The 21,465-nt window shown below is 32.2% G+C and overlaps 1 protein-coding gene and 1 pseudogene across 1 annotated transcript; both read left to right on the top strand.

Moving 5' to 3' along the window:
* Positions 1-1,862: 1,862 nt before the first annotated feature.
* Positions 1,863-3,024, top strand: LOC143570362 (protein WHAT'S THIS FACTOR 9, mitochondrial pseudogene; annotated as a pseudogene).
* Positions 3,025-15,948: 12,924 nt separating this feature from the next.
* On the top strand, positions 15,949-20,802 carry LOC143570361 (uncharacterized). Its single transcript, XM_077056030.1, has 4 exons — positions 15,949-16,399; positions 16,446-16,535; positions 16,735-18,256; positions 19,998-20,802. Exons 1-4 carry the CDS (start codon positions 15,949-15,951, stop codon positions 20,800-20,802), a joined length of 2,868 nt encoding a protein of 955 aa, XP_076912145.1.
* Positions 20,803-21,465: the final 663 nt, after the last annotated feature.

The raw sequence follows: 21,465 nt of genomic DNA, 5'->3' as shown, positions 1-21,465 counted from the left end.
GCTAAATAGTATGGGCCTAAGTCCAATGTATGTTAAATAGTATGGGCCTAAGTCCATATATGCCAAGGAAAATTGTAAAGGTCATCAAATTTCGGAACAATTTACATATTTACATTACATGAAACAATCATAGTGCAAATGACAATTTCAAACCTTAAGTGTCAATAGAAGGGGAGTACCCGGTGCACTAGGCTTTCGCATTTGTGCAGGGTTTGGGGAGGGGCCGAATCACTTTGCAATGTGAACCGTGGTTTTCGTCCACTAACCCCGTTAAGTTTGGACGTTAAATCCATCAGTGTGCCCCTCACGTGATGGGCAGTTTTTGTCCTTTTTTTCCAAATAAACTCCAAACCTAATTCGCAAACCACCCAGGTGAGGGCCCGAGGTGTATTTTAAGATTAAAAAAAAAGGATAAAATTGCCCATCCTTTAACTTCCATTTGAGCTCCAAAGTTAACCAAATCTTCACAATATATAAACCCAATTTCGTCTTACGTAAAATAACGTATCGTTGATATTAAAGAATAAAATTACATATCTGGGATCAGTTAATTTTAAGTTCATATTTGTAACCTAATGATGTAATTAATCCTAACCCAAGCCACCAACGAGATTACAAGCCATCTATCTCTCTCTGCTCCACACCATCGCCGGCCGACCACCAGCCACAGCCGCCGCCGCCGCTCCGTTGCTGCTGCTGCCGTTACTGTTCACCGGCCACCACCAAGGAGCGGTTATCTATTAACCTAGGTAAAGATTAAATATATTGTCGGTTCATTTTTATATTTAATTGTTTGTTGTTTTACTGTGCTCGTATGGTTTTGTAACCTGATTGTGTTGGGTTTTGTTTTGGTGCTAATTACTCTTTTATATTTCGCTACGCATTTATTAATTAATTGGATTAATTATTATTTGTCATATTTATTAAACCGGTTTTAATAAATAAAATTTTGACCGATCACCACTAAAACCCAACAAACATAACTGAACAAAGATGAACGAACATAAATGAATATATATGAACAAACATAAATAAACACACGTAAATGAACGCAAACGAACAAATATAAAACCATTAAGCAGATAATTCATCCAAATAATGCTTAATTATTTTCTATTAATATGAAAACGAACATATATAAATAAACAAATGTGCTCGAACATAAATGAAAGAACGAAACCTGTTCGTTCGTTTAATTAAAGGAACACAAATTTTTTATTCATGTTATTCGTTTATCATATAAAGAAACTTCCCGCTGAACGGTTCACAAACAATTTCGGTTCGTTTACAAGTGGTTGTTAAGTCCTTGTTATGGTCCTGGGTAGAGGTGCACAAAAAACTCGAACCCAGAACCGGGTTTTCTATACTCGGGTTTTTACTACCTGAACCCATACCCGACCTAGCGGTAGAGTACGGATAGAGTATGTATTTTAGTACCAAAACCCGTACCTCGGAACCGGATCCGATTTGTACCCGGTAATACCTGAAATAGGAACCAGTTTTGAAATACCCGATCTATACCCGAAATTACCTGAAAAAAGTGCAGCTCCTTAAAAACCCATTCTATACCCGGAAAAAACCCGGATAATAGGGTTTTATTTTTCGGGTATTTAAATATCTGACCCGAACTCGGTGCACAGGGCATGGTTTTAGAGACAATACCCGGAACTGGCCAACCGGGTATTTATAAAACCCTAATTTGTGCACCTGTACTAGTCAATTTGGCTATTTTTCATTCCAATTTATTCATATTTTGATCAATTATATTGAAACTGAGTGATTAACTGATTTTTTTATATGATACTTGAACCAGTGATTAATGTGTTGATGCTCAATCTGTTATGATTAGGTGTTCAACTGATTATTATGAGTATCGCCAATCGTCGAAATCTTAGAAAACTGGTAAATCAATTCAAGCCGACTTGGCAATACGTTTCAAAGCACAACTACACGAATGTATACATGAAATGGAAAAGTGATTCATACTTTGATTCAATTGATTCTATCCACAAATCCACCCAACTCAAACCCATAATCGCTCTCAAAAACAGAATAGCCGCCTCGTCAGAAGGCTGCATCCCGGTTTCTGATGTTTCAAAGAAGGGGTTACAATTGGGCGTTCCCGGTAAGGTTGTGAGGTTTCTTAGACAATACCCTTCCGTTTTTGAGGAATTCACCGGATCCAAGTACAATTTACCGTGGTTTAGGTTAACCCGGGAGGCGGCCGTTCTTCATAATGAAGAACAAGCCGTTTATCGGGAGTGTAGGGATGAGTTGGAAGAAAGGTTAAAGAAGTTGATACTTATGAGTGTTGAAAAGAGGCTGCCATTGAAGATAATTAAAGGGGTGTTGTGGTATTTAGGGTTACCTGATGATTATTTAGATGGAAACGTCGGTGGGTGTTTTAAGGTAGTTGAAGTGGGCGACGGATTGAAGGGGTTATCGGTTGTTGAAACAGAAAAAGAAAACATGTTGTCTATGGTTCAAAAGAATGCGTTGAGAAGTGGACAAACAGAAGACGTTTCGATTTCGTTGTTTCAGTCTAAGGGTTTAAGGTTGAAAACAAAGATTTTGGATTGGCTTGACGGGTTTCAGAAACTTCCATATATTTCGCCGTACGAGGAATGTTTGGATTTGTGTCCGGGTAGTGATTTGGCTGAGAAACGGGTCGTGGGTTTGCTCCACGAACTACTTAGTTTATTTGTTGAACATTCGGTTGAGAGGAAGAGGGTTTTGTGTTTGAGGAAGTATTTGGGGCTGCCACAAAAGGTTCATAAGGTGTTTGAGCGACATCCGTTTGTGTTTTATTTATCTTTGAGGAATAATACATGCACGGCGATATTAAAAGAAGCGTATTGTGATAGAATCGCTATCGAGGCGCATCCTCTTGCAGAAGTAAGGAAGAAGTACATTAATTTGGTGAAGGAATCTAAAGCTATATTGAAAAACCGAAGGCTACAAAATCATGAGTTTAGCTCGGATGAAGGGAACTTGAATGAATCGAAGGTTACATTGAAATTTTAGTACTTTCTGCAATCAACTTTATATAGCATTTCTTAGTTTTGCTGTTTGTAAAGGTTAAAAATGCATAGGCATGTGGTATGTAAATGTGACCTTTTGTTTGGTTATGGTGAACTTATAAAATTTATAATAATCAAACTGTCGGTTTGTGCTAATAACATGCCTTATCTAATGTCTAAAAAAAATAATGAAAATTCTCATGTCTAACAAGTCATTAAGCATAAAACTAAGTTTTTAAAATTTAATATCCAACTTAAAAAGAAAAGGATATTATTTATAATTAATAAACAATTTTATAGTAAAAAACATAAGCGGGTAATGGGTCGTCAAATCCAGATATCTTTTAAACGGGTTATAACATATCATTTATCTATGAAACCCTTTCATTATCAAACCTTAAGTATATTATTAACTTTCTTACAATAAAGAAAATTAAAATCCAAAAAATAAATATTAAAAAACGAAAAATGTAAAACAACCACTCTCAAGCTGTCAGATTGCTTTATTTGTAAATGAAGGTTTCTCACGCATTTGACCCGAATTCACGGGTAAAGGTCTCATCAAACCCAGATAGCTCTTAAACGTGTTGTAACATCTCATTATATTAAAAAATAATCTCATCAAATATTTGATATGAACATCCTATAAAATAGGAATATATTAAAAATTAATATCCTATTTTATTTATAAAAAAAGATATTATTTATAATTAAGAAATAATTTTATAATAAAGAAAATAAAAGGGTAATGGGTATCACCAAACCCGTATAATTTTTAAAACGGATTATAACATATCATTTATTTGTGAAACCATTTCATCATTAAACCTCAAGTCTATTAATTATTAACTTTCTTACGATAAATAAAATTAAAATCCAAATATACATATATAAATATTAAAAACGAATAATGTAAAACAACCCCCATAATACGAGGGATAAAATCTAGTATATATATATATAGGGGTGGGATCTAGAGAGAACTCCTCTAAATGAGAGAACTAGAGAACTAATACAAAATTATTTTTAACTTTTTTTAAAAAAAATATTTTGTGATTTTTTTTCTTTCCTCTTTCTAATAAGATGATGTTGCTCCTAAGAAAAAAAAATTGTCGATGTAGTGCATATGTGCACTAATGTGTATTGCATATATACAATAGTGTTTTATTGCATATAATACAACACAATTGCATTATACAATACATACTATTGAATACATGCAAATACAACACCAACAATTGTATGCAATACACACTATCACATATACGTAATACAACACTAATGCACATATGCACTATATTGATTTTTTTTGTATTTTTTGATATAATATAACACTATTGCACTAATACAATACAAAAAATTACATGTATGCTATTCAACACTATTGCACATATGCAATAAAAAAAAGTCGATGTATTGCATATGTGCACTACAACGAGTTTTTTTATTATTATTATTTTTTATTATTTGTTTTTCGAGTGGATGGTAACAAAATATAAGAATAATGGCAAAAACAAAAATTTAAAAATATTTTTTTAATTAAATTAAAAATATTTAGTATATCCCTATTTTGTAGGATTTTCATATCAAATATTTGAAGAGATTAATTTTTAATATAATGAGATGCTATAACCCGTTTAAGAGCTATATGGGTTTGATGAGACATTTACTCGTGAATTTGAGTCAAATGCGTGAGAAGCCTTCATTTACAAATAAAGCAATCTAATGGCTTGAGAGAATGGTTGTTTTACATATTTCGTTTTTTAATATTTACTTTTTGGATTTTAATTTTCTTTATTATAAGTAAGTTAATAATATACTTAGGGTTTGATGATGAAAGGGTTTCATAAAAAATGATATGTTATAACCCGTTTAAAAGTTCTCTGGATTTGGTGACCCATGACCCGCTTATGTTTTTTACTATAAAATTGTTTATTAATTATAAATAATATTTTTTTTTCTTTTTAAATTGAATATTAAATTTTAGTATATCCCTATTTTATAGGATTTTCCTATCAAATAATTGGTAAGATTAATTTTTAATTTAATAAGATGTTATAACCCGTTTAAGAGCTATCTGGTTTTGGTAAGATCTATACCTATGAATTTAGGTTAAATTAATGAGAGACCTCCATTTAAAAATCAAGCAATCTAGTGGCTTCCAAAAAAGGGGAGAGTGACTACATCGCTACATATAGGATTTTTGGGTTTTCAATTATATATATATATACACACACACCAACATGCACACACATACTCATCACGTTCACTCACTCTTCCTTTTCACATGCTCACACTCTCTTCATTATGCATACCCACCCATACATACATCATAACTAAGTATCTGTATGTTGTGTTTCAAGACCAAGGCTGTATAGGAGGTATTTTTCTAGGAAGTTAAAACGAGCCTCAAGCGGAGAAACGAGCTCAAGACCCTCTAACCTCTCTCCAAATTTTAATCTTAAAACTTTGTGAGCTTAACTTCTTGAACCTATATTTATATTTATAAAGTTATGTTTATGCTATATTTAACACCCAGTGATCAAGATGCGCATCAATATTTTTAATTATGCTAAAGTATATACTTAAACTTAATAAATATGAGTTTTGGTTAAATATTTGAAAGGGTTGTAAAATATGAGTTAAAATGTATGTTAATGGTAATCTTGATGTTTAAATACTAGATTATTGGAAAGAAATGGTGATTATGAAATATTAACTTAGATTGTGTTTACAAAGTTCTTAAAATATTATAAAACCTCATGTTAAAAACATAGATTTTTGTGTAAAATATTTATATGCTAATAGTTTATTTGAAAGATATAAAGTGGACTTATAAAAACATATAAAGTTTGGATATGAAAGGATAACCGAGTAATACACAAGTTATTGGTTTAATAAAGCGATCATTTAGAAACTATGTGAAAAACTAGTGACTTTAAGTACACATAGTCTCGTTGAAGAAACTATGTTTATACGAGGACACACGACTTTTAATAGAAAAATAAATGTATTTTTTTAAACCCAAAGCATGTTTTGTAAATTTGAGAAAACAATATATAAGTTTTATAAAGTTTTATGTTGAGGTTACGTTTATGTTGTTTTATAAAGCCTAATATGGTTTTTGCATAAAGCTATTTTATAGTTGAAAAAGACAAAGTATATATATCTATTATTCACGACAATGAAGAAACGGTATATAAGGTGGTTTGGATAGTTATAAATGAAAATATAGTTACATTATATTTTACTAGAATACTTGTCGTGACTTAAAGAAACAATACATAAAAATAAATATATGACTTTAATATATATATATATATATATATATTACTCGATTGAACGAATCAATTATGTCTAAATGAAACCGACACAAGGAAGAATTATATTCTAAATGTTTATATAAGCATATAAATATTTATTATTTTCAAATACAATATGAAAACTTATTATCACCGGGTCGTTTAAAAATTAAGCGAAATGTTCGGTTGGTGAAAGTGACCGACAATAAATGAACAGTTTGGTTGGTGAAAACAACCGACACAAATAAAATAACGAAGCGTTCGGTTGGTGAAAACGAACGACATGAACGCTCCCCCTTTTATGGAAGCCACCAGATTGCTTAAATTTTAAATGGTGACCTCTCATTGATTTAACCCGATTTGATCCATTTATGTTTACACGGGTCATAACACTTATGTTTACACGGGTACGTCGCCTTGTGTGATTTCAAACCCTACCCTTCAATCATCATTCTCTTCTTCCACCACTGCCTACTTCATCATCTTCCCCACACGACACCGATAGCCTTCAAATCAATAAAATTGATCAAGCAATACGAATCTAGAGCCGCATCAACCGCCTGTGATTAATCGGAGGTTATTTCATGATTACGTCGCCACTCTCTCCGCCACCGTTACAATGGAACCCAAATCCACCATCTCCGCCTTCAAAGACATCTCCATATCAGGTTTGTTATGTCTTTCTTTTGTTAAATGAAAGTTTCAAGAAACATACCAATATTGTACATCTAACATTGTAGAGGACCCATTCGATGGATAGTTACAAACAGAGTAATCTGTAATCAATTACTATGATACATCTTAAATCAATTGTATTACAATTGATTTACGGTCGCAAGCGGGACAGATTACCCTAATCTTAAATCATTTAAGATTTAACATCTACAATATTCAAAGATAATGAATTACCTTGGCACTAGAGTTTTGTCCTTTAAGTCAATAATACAGATTAGTTGAATCATACCCTAAATCAAATATTTCAGTTAATTGAACCGGTGTTGTTTTGATTAATGGTCGTTGAATCGGTTGTAGAATTGAACCGGTGCTGTTTTGATTAATGGTCATTCAATTGGTTGTAGAAGCTAACGATCACAATCACGATTTTGCTAATTTACATAATGGATGCATCGCAGTGAGAATTGATGGATCGGAGGCCTATCGTATCTCATGTCTTGTCTGTTTAGAATAATGTTTTTTTAACATTAATTAGTTCTAGATTTTGGTTCTGTTTATCTTTATTTAATTCAATTTGTCAGATTTGGGTTAATGGAAACAAAAACAATTCAAAGAAGGGTAAAAAGGAGAAAGATGCTTTTGAAGTAGAAAGGGTCGAAAAAGATGATGGAAAACAAGAAAATGATGGAAATGCCCCATCGTCCGAACCAAGAGAAGGACCATTCTTAAGGATATAACTAACAATACATCTGATGATTTTAGCATAAAGGATGCCAATGGAAATAAAGCATAGGTACATGTTTCTATACATAGATATAGTATTGTTATAGTATCGTTATTTTAATACTTTAAAAGGGTATGCATGTAATTTTAAACGGAACAATCCATGCTTCAAAAAAGCATATCTCCTAAATTTGGTTTAACACAGAGTCCCTTCACATATTTGTAATTGCAAAACTGTATTTTGACTTTATAAAGTCAAAATATGTTAAGATAGTTTAAATTTTAAATTCATATATTCATTTTTTTAACTATTATTAGTTTAAAATTTGAACATAATAATAGATATTATTAATTTAGTCATATCCCCATAATAGAGGGAGTTTTAATATATATATTATTTGGAAACAAGCTCAAATCAAATTTAGGAGATCTATTAAATTTTATTTGTAGCTGAATATAATTTAAATAATTTATATTCCTTTAACAATAATAATAATTTAATTCAAATCCCTATTTAATTTAGGGTGTATCTTTACCTAATATAAGTATAATACAATTCATACGGAAATCATTATAAATATACAGCCATCCCAACCTCTATTTCTTGAGCATCAACCAACTGTCTGTCTGTCTATTCATTCGTAGTAGAATTAACCATCGAAGTTGCAGCAGGTATTTTATCTTTTTGTTATTTGTTTTGTATGTTTTAGGTTAGAACTCATGGATTTCTTTTTATTATTATTTTTGTATGTTTTAGGTTAGAACTCATGGATGTACTGTTGGTTATATTTATAATTAAAAGAGATTAGTTAATCTATATATGACCATGAGTAACTTTTTTGTATTCGGTTTGGTTTCTTTAGTTTTTGTTATAGTTTTTTGTTTTTTGTTCATACTTGAGATAATTTATGTGGTCTTCTTAGTTGTGCATATATAAATATATTCATGGTAAATGAGTTGAAAGACTTTATTCGGTTTGGTTTCTTTAGTTTCTGTTATAGTTTTATGTTTTTTGTTCATACTTGAGATAATTTATGTGGTCTTCTTAGTTGTGCATATATAAATATATTCATGGTAAATGAGTTGAAAGACTTTATTCGGTTTGGTTTCTTTAGTTTCTGTTATAGTTTTATTAATTTATGTGGTCTTCTTAGTTGTGCATATATAAATATATTCATGGTAAATGAGTTGAAAGACTTTATGATTCCAAGTATGTTAGATCCAATGTTCAAATTAAATAATTTATACAATGATAATGTAATTTGCCTTTTTGGTTTTTGGTTCGGTAAATAACTGCATTCGAATTGGGTGAACGGTTCGGTTAATAATGGTTTTTGAAATTCTGATCGGTTCAGGTTTTGGGTATAAATAATTACTTTCTGCAATTTACTGCTAATGTTACCACAACCAAATTTATATTAATTTACTTTTTTGATTTTGGTTAAATACAAATTTTAAATAGAAAAAGTTAACAAGTGGTCAAAGGCCCAATAACAACATCGAGAACATACTTGGATTTCTAATTCTCGTCAGTCGTCCCAGGTGTTTTGTGTTTGTGTTTAGGTAAGCAAAAGATTTGCAGCTGCGTTTGTGGCTTTGTCTTTATTTATGACCATTATACCCTTCAAGTACATGTTAAATATAAGTTTGTTAACGTTGTTGCGAAATGCCTCTAAATTATACGTTGCTTCTTATTTTTTAGATGATGAATGTAATAAGGCTGTCCTTATAGGGGCTGATACAATAAGGATGATTTTGTCATTCTTAACAACATTTAATTTGATTACAAGAATATCAATGTTTTGGTGAACAGTTTTTCTTAATTAAACGAGATAACTAAAAATAAATTCGAATAAAAAAAAACAGAAAAGTTAATAATACAAGTTTTTTTAAATGGAATTTAACGAGGATAGAGATAATATGTAGTTACTTGTAACTATTTTAAACCTAACCCAATTTATACTTTTTTTACGATCTTGAAAATAAAAATAGTTAGTTACTATAAGATTTTGTAATTTCTATATTAGTATAAGAAATCAACAATAAAATATATGGATTAAAAAAACAATTTTAGATGATTTTTAGCGTATAATAAACTTTAAATATAAATATAAAATAAATAAGCAACTATACATATGATTTCTTATATAAATTCCACAAAGTTTAAATAAATTAGATATTATGTTTAGTGTTCTATGTAAATATTTAATATTTTTTATTAGTGATCTGCTTTTGGATTGATTATTTTTCTTTATTTTAGATTTTTTTATATGTATAACTTTTAAATGATTATTTACAGAATGGATACCAAAAACTTCAAGATGTTGAATGATCTTGGTGATGCTAATGACAAATCAGTTATATTGGTAAGGGTTTTAAGGAAGTGGATAAACCATGTGCTTGACAAACCTCTTATCGTTATTTCTCTAGATTTGATATTACAAGACGAAGAGGTAAGACTTGATTATAACTATAATAATTACTTTACGTTTTGTACCAAATAAATGATAATGTGTTATATTTTGTTTCTTTAAGAGAAATAAAGTTCATGCTTCTATTCCAAAGCAGTTTATAAACTCCTTTGATAACAAGATAAAAGAATCTAGCTGGTATAAAATATCAAAAGCAAGTTTTGTAGCTTATGATGATCTGTACAAGTATGTGAAAAACTCACACAGAGTAAATCTTTCCAAGACGACTGATGTAAAACTATGTGATGATTTTGTCGGCAAAATTCACACATTCAACTTTACACCCGTTGACACGCTACTTTCTGGAACAATCGCTGCTGATACATGCACTGGTTAGTACATTATACTAAGTTTTAATGTTAGATTTGTATTGACTCTCACATTGACCTAATAATAATAATAATAGTAATAATAATAATAATAATTAAAGTTTTGTTCATAGTTATCAAAAGCGATTGAATTAGCCTCATGAATTTAAAAACAATTGTTAATAAATTCCACAAAGTTTAAATAAATTAGATATTATTTTTAGTGTCCTATGTAAATATTTACGTCACTGGTATTAATCTTTAAAACCAATACATAGCTAAATTTGGATCTTGTGTCTTTTTTTTATTCCTTTTGATTTTGTTTATTTCTTTTTTATTTATCACTTAGCTCATTTAATAACTACATTTAATAACTATTGCTTTGTTTATGTTGTGAACAGATGTTATTGGAATTATTCAAGATAATGGGAAATTTAGAGATATCATAAAGAAAAACGGTACCCCTGCCAAACTATTAGATATCGACTTATATGGAAGCAAGTAAGTATTTTAATACTAAAAGAATTTTACATTGGAAACCTGTTAGTAACATTTTTTATATAAATATTTCAGTGGCAATAAAATCGGTATCACTTTATGGAATTCCTATGCGACACAAATTCTATCTTACATTGAACAGAATCCACAAGAAGCACCGATGGTTGTTATTTTACACTTTGCTGTATTCAAACCTTTTTATGGTTAGTTAATAAAATTTATTTTTTACTATTAGCGTGTTAATTTATATTAAAAACATTTATAACTATTTAGATTACATATTCATATCAATGTTGTTATCGTTTTTCAGGTAAACCTTGTATCTCTAACGCAAACGGTGTTACGAAGTTAATCCTTGATCAAGAAATCCCAGAGATTGTTGATTTTAAGAATAGGTAAACAGCTTTAAATAACTTTTAAAATAACATCCATATTTTAAATGCAAGCATATGTCGTTTAGCTAACATTTTAATGTTTATTGTTAGCTTGGTTCAAATGCTCGACTCTGAACCGTCTTCAAGCGCTTTGCTAAGCCCACCAACTATTCGGAATCCGTTTCTTGCTGAATTTATTAATGACACGGAGTTCAGTCATATTGGAGAAGTTGAAAATATAAGAACAGTAATGTTTAACTGCTATCTTTATATATGTTAATAATAATGTACTTTTATTATAACTATTCTAAATTATAAATTCTGTTTATTTGTTTCAGACCAAAAAAGTTGTCGTATGTGGAACCATAATGCCAGCATCTAACTATAGTCGTGGTACTATATTGGCTGTAAAGTGTGTGCTACAACGCTAAAAACCGGAAAAAAAGTAAGCCATGAAAATGAGATCGATGGGGAGACATCGTTGAATCAATTCAAAGGGAAATATAAATGCGGCAGCCAAAAATGCAACGATGCTATTGTAGATGCAGTTGCCAGGTTTGTGAACAATAACGTTTGATGATAGACATAAATACTGTTTACGCTTTTAATAAGATAACATAGTTATTGTCTATAACAACGTTAATCACCATTAATATGCAGGTACCGAGCCCCTTTTGATGTTCAAGACTCAACTGGATCACTGTCGTTAACTTTATGGGAAGGACAAGCGTTTCCCATGTTCAAGATTACTGCTATGGATCTGTTTAACAGATTGGTAGAGGTAAGTTTTGTTATACTAAAAAATAGCATTTTAATATATGGTATAACTTTGCAATTAAATGTTAATTACAGTATCAATATTTTAAATTTTTGCAGAGTGGTGCTAATACTGAAGAAATTCCTAAAGAGATACATGATATTGAGGGTCAAATTTTCGCTTTTAAGATCAACATTCAACAATACAATTTACTGAATGAAGGGTCTTCCTACAATATTTTTAGACTTACCAAAGATCCAAACATAATAAATGAGCTGCAAAAAAAGCATGAATTGAATCTGGTAAGATATTTCTTAGTTAAGTTATTGGTTTTGGTTTATACATGTTTAAGATTTCTGATATCTACTACATACTGTATTTCATAACATAAAGAATTTGATTATTTGTGTTCAAAATTCAAAGGAACCAACTTTATATTCAAGTAATGAAGATTCCGTTAAACATCCTGATATAAACCTATCTGATAAGGTATGCAGTATAGATTAACTTCGTTAGAACGAGTACAAGTATACACATAATTTATAAAGCTTTTCATGAAACGTTAAATTTTGTTATTAGGATTCTGTTATTATTGAAGATAATGATGTCACGCATTTGGAAAGAAATACATCAAAGGCATCAGCTGTCAACAAATAAAACAAGAACAAGAATGCTGAAACCGGAAAGAGGAAGGTCCAAGATGTGTATGATGTTGATAGCGTACCTCAACAGTCAACTTCGAAACAAAAAAGATCATCAAAAGTTCAAGATTCTGGCAAGAACCATCTCTTAACACCTAAAAAGGAGAAATAAATTATCGTCTTCATTTTTTAATAACTATGCAAAACTTTGGATTGGTTTTTGTTTGGTTATTTGAAGCTTCCTTAAGTACTTTTTATTTTTCGTTCATGGATTGTTTTGAATTGCAATTGACTTGACATTATTTCCTATATATCTTGTAGAAATTAGTACCCGAAGAATATTCAACACTCAATACTTGTAATTCTACTAAGAGTAATACATTTCAACTTCAAAAATAAGATTAATAACAATGTTATGTTTTGCTCTAAGTTATATGAACAAATAATTTAATATTATTTTTAGGAACTCAAATAAAGAAGATGATCTCAAAAAGAATTATTTTAAAAGGAAGTTGCTTTTAGATGCAAAAAGAGGAAAAGTTAATTCTACCAATGTAGCAAAAGTAAATCGTATGAGAAGAAAATTAATTTTTGATAGCAGAAGAGGAAAACATGTTTCGATGTCTAATACGGCTACATCATCAAAGTTAAACGCTATAATTACTACCGAAACTTCTACAATTACTCATTCAAACATAGGTATGTTAAACATTAAATTTTATTAGCTTTTGTTGATTTAACTACTAACACGTTTTCCCATACATTTTTAGGCATTGAAACAGACATCTCCGCTGCTAAATAGAAACGTATAACTAGGAAAATAAAAATGGATGGCAAGCGAAGAGGGGAACGTTGTATGCCCGAGAATAACGAATTTAATGGAATTTCGAAAGGTTGGTTCACTTACGCGATGCTTTTACATTAATTAACACATATTTAGAAATTTATAAAAACATATCTATTATCAATTTTAAATTTTTAACTGCAGATTACTTAGATCATGGAGACCAGTCTGTTGTGTGTGAGATGTGTCACGCTAAACTCTGGGACGACGAGGCTAGAAGAGGCAAACGAAAAGAAATAAAAGTGACTTATAGTTTGTGTTGTCATAATGGCGCTGTTGAGCTACCACCACCAGTTAGATCGGACCCAGAGTATGAAGAACTATTTAAATCAAATAATGCTAAAAGCAAGTTCTTCCTGAAAAACATTCGTCGCTACAACTCCATGTTCTCTTTTACTTCTATGGGAGGAAAGGTTGACTCGTCAATTAATAAAGGAAAAGCTCCTTACGTGTTCAGAATGAGCGGTCAAAACTATCATGCTATTGGCAGTCTGTTACCCAAGGATGGAACGAAGCCAAAATTCTCACAGCTTTACATATATGATACAGAAAATGAAATTCAAAACAGACAAACCATTTTCAGGTAAACATATCAACATCTAACCATTTTCAATTTTCAATCAAACCAAGCATTACGTTTATATTTATCTGTCTATACTAATACTAATAAATGTAATTTCGTCAAAGACACCAATGCCGATACATCAGCTGCCGAAAAGATGCTGGATACTGAGATTATTATATGGTTGAAAGAAATGCCTGATCGCCAAAATGTTTTAGTACAAACTTATAGAATGGCAAGAGATGTTTATAAGCAACAGCCTGCTACGGATCTGAAGCTACGCCTTATATGTAACAGGCAACAAGATGGCAGAACATACAACCTTCCAACAACTTCAGAAGTTGCAGCACTAATTGTAGGAGACATCGAGGAGTCGTACGAGCCACGTGATATTGTTGTTAACAAAGTGGGAGGCAAATTAGAATATATGAATGAGCTACATCCTTCGTACGTGCCTCTTTAGTACCCGCTGCTACATCCTAATGGTGAAGATGGTTACCGAACTCAAATCAAGCATAGAGGAGTTGAAGACGACGACGGTAGCAAACGACCTTATACTACAATGAGAGAATGGTTTGCGTATATGATTCAAGACAGGGTCGGACAGTTCTCAAAAACTCTATACTCAAGAAGGCTATTCCAACAATTACTGGTTGACGGTTACACGATGATTAAAAGCGAAAGGCTTTGTTTTATAAGAATAAACAAAAAGAACTGAGGTCCGTAACATTTGAGAATCTAAAATCTATAAAGGAACAGGGACATTCGGATGTCACAAACGTAGGATGACGTATCATATTACCCTCTTCATTTACAGGAGGAGCTCGGTACATAATGCAAAATTATTTAGATGCTATGACTCTCTGTAAGTGGTATGGATACCCAGACTTCTTCATCACAATAACATGCAATCCTAAATGGCCTGAAGTCAAAAGATTCCTTCAAGACAAAAATCTGAACGCAGATGACAGGCCAGACATATTGTGCGGGCTATTTAAAATAAAACTTGACTCCTTGATGAAAGACCTGAAACATGGAGATATCCTTGGAAAAGTTCAAGCAGGTACAAATACTATACATCTTAATAAAACGAAAAGAATTAATCATATGCTAATAATATGTTATTCGTATTTCTACAACTGTTTATACTGTGGAGTTTCAAATGCGCGGTTTGCCTCACGCCCATATTTTTCTGTTTATGCAAAAAGAAGACAAACTACCAAACGTAGAGCATGTCGATCCGTACATCAGCGCCGATATTCCTGATAAGAATGAAGATCTTGAATTATACAACCTTGTGGCTGAGTTGATGATGCATGGTCCTTGCGCACATTATAACAAGCCATGCTCGTGCGTTATAGACAACAAGTGTTCCAAAAACTTCCCAAAGAAGTTTCAAGATGAAAAGTCAATAGATACAGATGGCTTTCCTTTATACAGAAGAGGCAATTCAGGCGCAGTTGTCAAAAAATCAGACGTCAATCTTGATAACCGAAGCGTCGAACCATACAACAAGAAACTCTTGAAACGATACCAGGCTCACATAAACGTCGAATGGTGCAATCAGGGGTCGTCTATCAAGTACCTATTCAAATACATAAACAAAGGCCCTGATCGTGCGACCGTGTACTTCTCTAACAGTGGAGAGGGTGAAAAGAACACGGATCGTAATGTTGACGAGATTAAAGAGTCTATGACTGTCGATATCTTTCGGCGTGTGAGGCGTCGTGGCGTATTTTCGAATTCGATGTCCATTATAGAATACATGCGGTTATGAGCCTGCCTTTCCATCTTCCTGGTAAACAACAAGTGATTTACGGTACCGAGGACGATATTGATAATGTGTTGGAAAAAACAGATACCGTTGCATCTTCAATGTTCGAATTGTGGATGAAATGCAACAGCGTTGATCGGGAAGCACGTAAACTAACTTATTCAGAATTCCCGACGAAATTCGTTTGGCACGACAAACCGCGCGGGTGGCAACGAAGAAAGACTGGATTTTCTATTGGCAGAATCCATGCAGTATCACCCGCTTTTGGAGAAGCGTACTTTTTACGGGTCCTTTTAAACAGAGTGAAAGGACCAAAAACATTTGAAGAAATACATACTGTTAACGATCATACATACCCTACTTTCAGAGATGCATGTTATTCCCTTGGATTATTAGACGATGACACTGAATACATCGAGGGAATTGAAGAGGCAAGCATTACCGGAACAGGTGCTTACATGCGTTCATTGTTTGCTACAATGTTGTCCACCGACAGCCTCTAGGCCCGAGCACGTATGGAACAGTACCTGGAAACTTCTGTCTGACGAGATCATCTACAGGCAAAGAAAGCTATTAAAATCACCAGGTATATGCTACTTTTTTAACAAATCATAATTAAAAAATACATATTTATGGAATTACATGATGTTTTATTAAACTATCCAAAACACAAACAAATAACAACCAAATAAAATAGTGCAATACCATTATTGTTTAATCAATATATGTTACCTTCTAATTATTTTTAAGCATCATACTCTAAAAAAAATAACAACCTTTTACAGATTTACAGCTGACAGAAGACCAAATCAAGAACCTTACATTACTCGAAATCCAGAAAATCCTACAACAAAACAATTCAAGTTTAACAAGGTATGAGACAATGTCTTTCCCTGATGAAGAGTCCTTATCTGTTATCAATAATTGCCTTGTTCTAGACGAGCAATCATACGATCAACAAACTGAGAGAACAGAATTTGAAAACCTATTTACATCGATAACCTCAGAGCAGAAAACTATTTTTGACATAATAACGAAAGACGTACAGCAGAATAAAGGTGGCGTCTTTTTTGTTTACAGTCACGGAGGGACAGGGAAAACATATTTATGGAAGACATTGTCTTCAGCCATACGATCCCAAGGTAATATTGTTTTAAACGTTGCATCAAGCGGAATCGCATCATTATTGCTATCCGGAGGTAGGACGGCACATTCCAGATTTCATATTCCGATTAACCTAAACGAGGACTCATCTTGCGTAATGGAACGAGGTTCGGATGAGGCCGAATTATTAGAGAAAACAAAGCTAATAATTTGGGATGGAGCCCCAATGACCCACAAACATGCATTTCAGGCTCTGGATAAATCTTGCAAAGATGTCTTAAAGTCAAATTCGCTATTTGGAGGAAAGGTTGTTGTCTTTGGAGGAGATTTCAGACAGATTCTGCCGGTAATTAAAAAAGGAAGCAGGCAGCAAATAGTTAACGCCTCTCTGTGTTCGTCATATATTTGGCATCATTGTCGTGTTCTTAAATTAACAAGAAATCTAAGGTTAACAATTGGTCAGTCGATGGCTGACATAGAAGAGACCAAAAAGTTTTCTAAATGGCTACTAGACATAGGAGAAGGTAAAGTCGGTGGACCTAATGAGGGTACGGCAAAAATAGAGATACCAGATGATTTACTTATTGAACAATGTGACGACCCTATCATAAAGCTGATTCAGTTTGTTTATCCGGACATTCTAAACATCAGCCAAGACCCCACATACTTTCAACAGAGGGGGTTGCTTGCACCAACAGACGAGGTTGTTCATGAGATTAATGATCGTCTGCTTGAATTATTTCCTGGTGATCCGATTGAGTACTTAAGCTCAGATTTGGTAGCTAAGTCCGACTACATAGATGGAAATGTCGATCCGACTTTATACTCTACTGAAATACTTAACGGTCTTAAAATATCCGGATTGCCAAACCATAAGCTTATGCTAAAAGTCGGCGTACCCGTGATGCTTCTAAGAAATATCGATCAAAAAAAGGGATTATGCAACGGCACTAGGCTTCAGGTTGTTTCTTTGGGTACGCATGTAATCGAAGTGAAAATTCTTTCGGAGAATAACACTGGTGAGAGGATCTCTATTCCAAGAATCGCCATGACACCTTCCGATAAGAACATAGCATTCACGTTTACAAGACGGCAATATCCCTTATCAGTTTGCTTCGCTATGACAGTAAACAAAAGTCAAGGACAGTCATTAAGTAGGGTGGGTTTATACTTGAAGAACGATGTCTTCTCACACGGACAGCTGTACGTCGCACTATCAAGAGTTACGAGCAAAAAGGGTTTGAAGATATTGATTCTTGACAGAAATGGCAAACAGGCTAACAAAACAACAAATGTCGTTTTCAAGGAAATTTTTTCTTATTTGAAATAAAGTTAATTGTTACCAATTACAATATTATAATTTCTCAATGTACTACAATTTCTTATTTGAAATAAAGTTAAATGTTGTCACTTACAATATTATGATTTCTCAATTTAGTACAATTTTATAAATAAAATTTTATTAATTCATAATGTTTACTAACAAACATAGTTTAAGGTAACGACTCAAACGGGCCTAAATCAATAGCTAAAAGAAATTAATAGTAACCCGCGTAACACGCGGGCTAAAAGCTAGTTATTTATATTGTAAACCTCCAATAAAAATGCTTGTTTTTTGCTCCCTTTCTTTCGCCGCATCTCCACAAACAAATCCCCAGCATCCAACCAATGAAAGATCCAAATACATTTAATTAGGTAACGTTAAATTATATATTTTGAAGAATTTGTTAACATATTTCTAGGGTATAAGTTTTACTTCCTTAAAATAAAAATTAAATTCTTTCATATCTTCCTATTTATTATACTTTTTAAGAATAAAAATTAAATTCTTTCAATTTTTAGCTTTATTTTTAAATATATTCTCAAGTAACTTTACTACTTAAAATAAAAATTAAATTCTCAGATCTACATTTTAAGAATAAAAATTAAATTCTTTCAAATTTAGCTTTATTTTTAAAGATTTAGTAAAAAACTAAGATTTAAGTTTTTAGTGGCTTATTTTTACATAAAAATGGATTTTTTTTAAAGATTTAAATATTTAGTAGCTTCTTTTCACATAAAAATGGAATTTGGTTGTAATCAAATATAAAAATGGATTTTTTTTAAATATGAATATTTAGTTGTTTATATTAAAATAAAAATAGAATTTTGATTGTATTTAACATTTGAATATTTGATGATGACCTCTTTTTGAGTTATATTTCTGGTTAAAAATTAAATATTATATCTATTATAATACCTTGTTGATGCATTTTATCACTGTTTAGATTTTATTGACTTCTCAATCACCAGATTAGTTAGTAAAAAGTTAAATTTCCGAATAGAAATATTATAATTCTTTTAGATCTGATAACATTGATAACATATGTAAAATAAGAGTTATAACTTTTTTATAATTATTATGAAAAATGATATTTTTTATTATTTACTACACTTTAAAGAATTGTTTATTTAATAGCTTATTATCTAATAACAAATTGAATTTTTATTAAGGTGTATGATGTGATATATGTTTAAAAATGGAGAATTGTTAATTACTTTAGTAGGTGGTAAACACCAATTCAAATTCTAATACTAATCATGTTTCAACTAATCTTGTGTTTTGCCATGGACATGTTTCACAGATTATACGATGACACCATATTCAGCCTACTGTACCACGTAGGCTATTTGGATCTCAGGGCCGTGAGACAGACAACAAGACGCCACCTAGATGTCTTACGGAACCCAAACTTCATTACAAGTTATAACCAAATTAAAACTAAACCTATTTGGAACTTGGTCCACGGCTTGAATCCGGACAACTTGGCAGAGCAATGGGCACAAGGAGTTAAGAGGCAGACCATTTAGCTACGACCATCCGACTTCCATTCTCCGACGATGGTAGGGAGGATTGGCGAATTCATTTGATTGGTGTGCATAACAGCAACCTGATATTTTACAGAGCGGCTGGCGGTTTGTACATCTGGACAAACAACTTCATAGACATTGAGCAAGAGTTTGACGGAATGATATTCATTCAAATTGCTGGGTTTACAGTCAACACCAGATTGTACATGTTTCCAACATCGATCCTGGCAAATCTCAAGCGCATGAATCTAACAGCAACAATAACGAACACACAACTTCACTTTTTGGATAATGAAGAGAATCCGAGGCCAATTCATTTGTTGGGTGTTGTTGAAAGCAACGTCATATTTTACAGAGAGACTGAAATTTTTTGGGTCCACAACATTTGGGCAAACGGGTCTATCGAAATTGCACAGGCGTTTGATGTGGTCATCCCTTTTGAAGGAGCAAGAGTGACAACAACACAAAACAGGCTCACGTTCATATTCAGCTTATTTCATGATGCATCCGAGGAGTTTGATGTACCAAGGTTAATGATGTTCATGTACGATTCTGCAAACCAGATTCAATCATCACAACTATTGCACAATCAAAATATAGCTAATGAAAACAATGTGATGCCCTTTGTGGTACCAGTTGGCGATATGGTAGATCGGTTAGCGTTTGGATCACTAGGGAACAACGAACAATCAGTCTATGCTATGGAGTTGACAGAAGCTACCATGCAAGGCCTTGATTTGGAAGAGGTAGATGATGATGATGACCGAGAGTTTATATATTCCGTTAAAGGATTCTTGGTGGTCCTTAACATTGAAAGGATTGATGAAATTGAAGTGTTGATGAAGTTAATGCTAGTCAGACTAGACTTGCCAGGGTTGAGGCTGGAATATATAGTATAGATAGATAATGTTTTATGTTTGACCTATATTTTGGTATTGATGACCACGGTTCGTAAACCTAAGCATATAAAATGAGTTGTAAATAGGCTGAATTAAAAGTTATTAATTTTCAAATTACTTCAATTGCCAAGAACGTGATACAATGGACCAAGATCTGTTACATAGAATTTTCGACTTAAGGCGTCAATAATGGTCAACGCATAATAAAGTTTATTCAAGAAAGGAACATGAACAATGAATTGTGCTCATTTATGTTAGTAAACGGATGCTTATGTTCATTTATGTTCTTTTGTGTGCATTTGTTTAATTTCGTTTGTTAACATTCGTTAATATTTACTCTTTTTTGGCTCTATGCAGTTTAGTATGGTTACTTTTAATACTTTTTAGATTCAACATATTGGTCTTCACATTACTTTAACTAGCCTTAGTTCAATTATGTTCGTTCATATATGTTCGCCTGTGAACCGTTTGTTATCTTGTTAACAAACAAACAAACAAATATACAAACATACGCATTACTGAATATATGAAACAAACTTTCAAAGGAAAGGTTTACAAGGATGCATTGTGGAACCTGGCCACTTGTACAATAGTTGTTCAATTTGATAAGGTAATGGATGAATTGAAAAGGTTCAACAAAGATGCACCCTTGTGGTTGTCTAA

The sequence above is a fragment of the Bidens hawaiensis genome, unplaced genomic scaffold (genome assembly GCF_021521415.1).
Source record: "Bidens hawaiensis isolate Kalapana, Puna unplaced genomic scaffold, B.hawaiensis_p1.1 tig00024894_1, whole genome shotgun sequence".
Taxonomy (NCBI): Eukaryota; Viridiplantae; Streptophyta; class Magnoliopsida; order Asterales; family Asteraceae; genus Bidens; species Bidens hawaiensis.
The sequence above is the reverse complement of the archived record's forward strand: the minus strand, read 5'-3'. Positions and strand labels throughout refer to the sequence as shown.

Bases quoted from the DNA above. Each gene is read 5' to 3' on its own strand.
- LOC143570361 (XM_077056030.1), top strand. From the start codon at position 15,949: ATGAGCCTGCCTTTCCATCTTCCTGGTAAACAACAAGTGATTTACGGT. The intron at 16,400-16,445 runs GTGCTTACATGC...GTCCACCGACAG, and splicing joins GGCAAGCATTACCGGAACAG to CCTCTAGGCCCGAGCACGTA. The intron at 18,257-19,997 runs GTACGTCGCACT...GATATTTTACAG, and splicing joins GTCTTCTCACACGGACAGCT to AGCGGCTGGCGGTTTGTACA.